The following is a 5,831-nucleotide window of genomic DNA, read 5'->3' as shown; positions in this document are numbered from 1 at the left end:
CGCCCCTGACTCTATCAAATCCCAATAGGTCAGCAAGCAGCACGCCTCAGGCATAGGGTTGGAATCCACCGTAAAAAAAACAAATTGTCTCCATTAAGCAATACGAGAGACGACCGCAGAAGCACATCCCCAGAATGTTTGGTCTGGAGGGTGGTTGGAAAGGCAGAATCAGGAAGCTCAAGCGCCGTCAATTTGGGCCAAGGAAGTCTCCCCATGGATAGTTGGCTGATCTGGAACGCTCGTGGGGTCGGCAACAGCCCCACAATTTCCTCTCTTAAGCGACTCATCATTCAGTCTAGGCCATCGCTTGTGGCTATCCTAGAACCTATGCTCCGGGATGAGAAACGTGTTGGTACGGGGCTGAAGCTTGGTTTTCATCAGTCCATTTCTAATGCGCATGAAGGTGGTAAAATTTGGATCTTTCATAATTCCCCACTCTCCATCGACCATGTTTCTACTTCTAACCAACTTTTGTCTCTCCTGATTAAAGTTCAAGGTTGTTTGGAGGTGCTTCTTGCCTCCTTTGTTTATGCAAAATGTTCCAAAATCCTCCGTAGATCGATGTGGGACCAGCTACTGGTCCTGACAAATGGCTTCTCCATTCCATGGTTGGTGGCAAGGGACTTTAATGCAGTCCTTTACCCTTCAGAAAGAAGGGGCCCGGGGTCTTTTGATACTCAGAGTGCAGCTGAATTTAATGAGGGGATTAATAGAGCGGGTCTAAAGGACGCAGGTTTTACAGGTAACATCTATACTTGGTGCAATAATCAGCAGGGCCTTTCCAGAGCTTGGGCCAGACTGGACAGGGCCTGCAGTAATGACGACTGGATGCGTTCCTTCCCTTCCTTCCAAGTTTCGCTTCTCCCCAGGATTCACTTCGACCATGGCCCCCTTCTAATCTCTTTCCCTCATCAGCCCAGAAACAGCCCAAAGCAGTTCAGATTTCAACGCATGTGGTGCTTACATGATTCCTTCCAGGAGGTGGTGAAACAGACCTGGGCATCCAACTTAACAGGGGACCTGATGCTAGTTTTGGGCAGCAAATTAAAAAAATCTGAAAGCAACGCTAAAAATATGGAACAGACACACGTTCAGGGACGTGTTTCAAAACCTCAAACAGGCAGAATCAAACGTGGTTGCAGCTGAATTGGCTATGCAAACTAAAAACAATGAAGCCTCGATCCAAGTTCTTCAGCAGGCCAAAGAAAAACTGACACATATGGAGCTTTGCGAGGAGATTTTCTGGAAACAAAAGTCGAGAAACCATCAGTTGAAAGAGGGAGACCGGAATTCCAAATTCTTCCACTCCTCTGCATCATACTGTGCTAGAAGATCACAAATTTCAACGATCCAACTAGAAGATGGTACTGTCCTATCGGATAATGTCTCCATCAAGAATGCAGCGTTTTCCTTCTTCTCGAGCCTCATGGAGGCCACCCCATCCACTCCTGCTTCAGATATCCTTGATGCTATTCCCCCAACAATCTCAGCAGACGACAATAGAGGTCTTCTACTCGACCTAACCATCGAAGAGGTTCATGCGGCTTTCATGGCTATCCCAGCTGATAGCGCTCCTGGACCGGACGGCTTCTTGGGGGCCTTTCTTCATCACTGCTGGGACGTCGTGGGTCAGGATATCCTTGCAGCGGTTTGTTCCTTCTTTCATGGGAGTCCTCTTCCGAGGACCTTCTTGGCATCCTTCCTATGCCTCATTCCCAAATCCTCCGCTCCTGTCAAATTCTTCGACTTTCGGCCTATCAGCCTTTGTAATTGTATTTATAAAAAATTTTCTAAAATCATTGCTAACAGATTGGGATCTTTACTCCCACAAATTATTTCTGCTGAACAGGGAGTTTTTGTCTAAAGCTGATCCATTGCGGAAAATTACGCTCTGGCAGAAGAGATCTTTAGAGATATTGACAAAAAGGTCAGAGGCGGTAACATTCTTATCAAGCTTGACATGAAGAAGGCTTATGACAAGCTCGATTGAGAATTTCTAAAAGCCGTTCTCCGTCGTTTTGGTTTTTGCGGTGCTTAGATACAGCTAGTTGAGAAATGCTGGAACAATTCGTGGTTCTCTATCCTCATTAATGGGGAGCCCACTGGCTTCTTCAAATCCGCACAGGGCCTCCACCAAGGCGATCCCCTCTTTCCGACCCTGTTCATCATTACGGCAGAAGTTTTGAGCCGAGGTTTCAGACGGTTAATCGATTCGGGTAGCTGCAGCCCTTTTCAAACTCGCGGCGATTGCCCCGTCATCTTGCATTTGCTATACGCTGATGACATGTTTCTTCTTGCGAACGGATTCTCCCGCTGCCTCAGAAAAATCTCTAAGTTTCTCGCCCTCTACCAATCCACTTCTGGCTAGAGAATCAATGCACACAAGAGTATGTTCATTATGCCTTCGAGTCAATCGGCAGCCAGAATATGGACTGCCCAACGCATCCTCGGTTTCAATATGAGATCCACTCCTTTTTCGTACTTGGGCATCCCGATTTTCAAAGGGAGAACTCGCAAGGCGTATTTTCAGCCGATTCAGGAGAAATTCTCTAAACGAATTGCTGGCTGGAAGAGCCGGATCTTGTCCCAAGCGGGGTGCCTCACTTTGATCAATCACGTTCTATGTAGTATCCCCGTCCACTCCATCAGAGTAGCTGATATCCCATTGGGCTTTTTTGGGGACCTCGACAAGGCTATGGCTGACTTCTTCTATGGTTGGGAAGGCAGTCGGAAGCGTTGTCATTGGGTTAGTTGGAAATCTATATCCCGCCCAAAGAATGAAGGAGGGTTAGGCGTTAAAAGCTTTAGAGGTACTATGACAGCCTATCGATCCAAGATGGCATGGACAGTCTTATGAAGAAGAGCGTCCAGCTGTTGGGCAACTTTCATGGAGCGGAAACACAGGATGGTTGGGGCGTAGCTAGAGTTGTCCAGCAGATCGCCTTTGGTGTCCCCGCTATGGAAGAGGATCTGCACTCTTTTCCCTTTTATTGCGGCCAACACTCGTTGGATCATAGGTAAAGGAGAATGCAGTTTTTGGGTTGATGACTGGTCAGGCCTGGGGCCCCTCCAGGAGCGGTCGACTTTAGCACGCGAGAATTTTCAGGCGCAGGTTCGTGATTAGTTGGGTCCGACGGGTTGGCAGGACCACTCGCTTGTCATCCAGCATTTTCCTTCGGTGGTTATCGACCACGTTGACGGTGACGGTATCTGCACCTCTTCCTTCGACGACAAGCAGATCTGGCTAAATACTAGTACTGACGAATTCAGCATTGCTTTTGCTTAGCGTTACGCTCACCTGAGTGGGACGTCAATGACATGGGCCAAATGGATTTGGCATCAAATTCTTCCGCCCAAGCTCTCTCTTTTCTCCTGGAAAGTGATCAACAAAGCCATTCCCTTGGATGCTCAAACACAGGCTAAATGCATCTCCCTTGCTTCCAAATGCTCTTGTTGTGTAGGACCTCTCATTCCACACAATGAAACTTTGGACCACGTCTTCTCGTCAAGGCCGCTAGCTGACATGGTATGGACGCACTTCGGGGGTCTTTTTGGTATTCCCAGCTACCAGAACACCTTTGCTTTTAGCAGGGCCTCTTTTTGGTGGGCTAAGGCCGCAACGAGAGACCGTTTTCTCATTCTCACTGGTATTACTCCGATTATTTTCTGGGAGTTATGGCTGGCCAGAAACTCAGCCCGCATGGAGGGGGTTGCTGTCTCATCCACGAAAACTATCTCCAGGGTGAACCATTAGTTTCTTATGCTAGCGCCCCTCCTCCCCCTTCATCGCTCAGTCAAGCGTTCAGCTGCCTTGGCTTTGAACAATCTGGGCCTCCAAGGGGATGCGGCAATCCCAAAATAAGAAAGATTGGTAAATGGTCTCATCCTGCCATGGGATGGATCAAGCTAAATGTAGACGGGTCAGCATTGGGCAACCCTGGGAGTTCGGGAGGTGGTGGTGTTGCCAGGAACAACAACGGTAATTTTTTGTTTGCCTTTTCCTCGGGTTATGGCTTCGGATCAAATGGCAAGGCAGAAGCAAAAGCAATCTGGGAGGGTTTGTCAATTAGTAGAGATTTGGGATTCCTAAAGGTGGACCTCGTTAGTGATTCCAAGGTAGTCGTGGACGCTATAAACAAGAAGGAGGGCATCTCTTGGACTCTTTAGTATTGGTGGACTAGAATCAAATCCCTCATGGAAGCCATGGAAGTATCAATCACGTATTCCCCCAGAGAAGCTAACGTTGTGGCTGATGGTTTGGCTTGGAGAGGTAGTAGTCACCAGTCCCACCGTCTTTTCCAATCGTTATCTGATCTTCCTGACATCATTAAAGACCTTCTTTTGTTGGACAAATTAGGCCTAGGATACTTGCGTGAGCTGTAGTAGGCGGTGTCACCTCGGGTTTTATGGTGTGCCTACCTCGATTTTTTGTTGGGAGGCCTTTCTTTTCTCTGTACAACTCCTCTGCTTTATACATGAATAGAAAGTTCTTAAAAAAACATTCTCTCTTCTTTCTTTCCAAATTCTTAGCTGAGGTGAGTGACTTGGTGTCGTGTGAAGGGTGACAGCTTGAATTAATCAACACATGTGTGTTGCATGCCTTCCATCAGCATGTGCATGTCATGCATGCCCTATCTGGTGCATGCCTATTGGGTTTCTAAAGTTTAAATTGTCGGTAGCAGTTACTCAACTATATGTATGAGTTGTGTGGTGATGTAGCAATGTAGATCATCCATTTAGGCCCAAGTTCAAGGTCGGATTGGTGATTCAAGTTGACTCCTTAGCTATGTAAGTGGAATTTTTTCAAATTGACCCCTAATTTGAGATTAATTGAAATGAAAATTAGAACTAACTTTAGTGTTTTGATGTTAGAACATGATTTTTATTAATTTTCAGCTATAGGAGTCACCATGATCGCAACGCACTTGGTTCAAAGCACTCGTAGTCATAGGAATTTTAATTCAACAGATGAAAATATACCCTTCAATATTTTCCCGACATTTTAGATCAATATTCACTTCCATATATGCATTGTACTATTGTTCGAACCTGTAATCTATTATTTTTGTGGTTGTTTGTTCTGTTGTATTTTGTAGGCACCGTAGCTTAATGTTCCTATTAAATCCTATGCTTTTTTTTTTTCAAAAAAAGAAACTATTTCCATTTCATCAAAAAAGCTATACAAAGCTTTGCAAGCATAAAGAGGCCAACCCCTCACAACAAAAAGGACGAGAGGGGACAATAGCAGAGGGCATGAGCGACCAGCTATCTACATGAAGAAACGAGAAGAAAAAACAACCGAGCTAGGCGTGGGTTCTGAGCGCACCTAATCCTACCCTATCCAACAAGATCATACACGAATATCTTGAGGTAAGCTCCTGGCTTGGAGAAAAATCAAAGACTGTTGAAGGCGACTCCCTTCCCAAGCCATACCATCAGCCAGGCCATTGCCTTCTCTGAGAATGTGCATAAATGTAAATCACCCAACCGGCGAAGGCGGTTAATCCTGGCTAGTCAGGGATTCTAATTCCATGGGGATTTTAAGTGACTAGTGAGGGTGTTAATTAGCAATTTGGAATCCGACTCCACAATAACCCTGTCCAAACCCCTTTCCAAACAGAGCAACATCCCGTCATGAATAGCCCGGAGTTCCACCATATTATTGGAACCAACCCCGTAGCCAGACGCGAAGCCGAATAGAAAAGAACCGCTTTCATTCCTACAAATGGCACCCCCGCCTGAGGGGCCCGGGTTAGCCCTCGCCGACCCATCAATGTTTAATTTTACCTAACCCAGGGTTGGTTGTCTGCACTTCACCAGAGAGAAGCAGT

General features: G+C 46.3%; 1 protein-coding gene across 1 annotated transcript; it reads left to right on the top strand.

The window, feature by feature from the left end:
• Positions 1-213: 213 nt before the first annotated feature.
• LOC131230554 (uncharacterized) lies at positions 214-2,368 on the top strand. Its single transcript, XM_058226459.1, has 4 exons — positions 214-1,029; positions 1,121-1,766; positions 1,810-1,937; positions 2,039-2,368. The coding sequence occupies exons 1-4, from the start codon at positions 214-216 to the stop codon at positions 2,366-2,368; spliced, it is 1,920 nt and encodes a 639-aa protein (XP_058082442.1).
• The last annotated feature ends 3,463 nt before the right edge of the window (positions 2,369-5,831 follow it).

The sequence above is a fragment of the Magnolia sinica genome, chromosome 17, assembly GCF_029962835.1.
Source record: "Magnolia sinica isolate HGM2019 chromosome 17, MsV1, whole genome shotgun sequence".
In the NCBI taxonomy this organism is placed as follows: Eukaryota; Viridiplantae; Streptophyta; class Magnoliopsida; order Magnoliales; family Magnoliaceae; genus Magnolia; species Magnolia sinica.
This window is presented reverse-complemented; position numbering and strand designations above follow the sequence as displayed.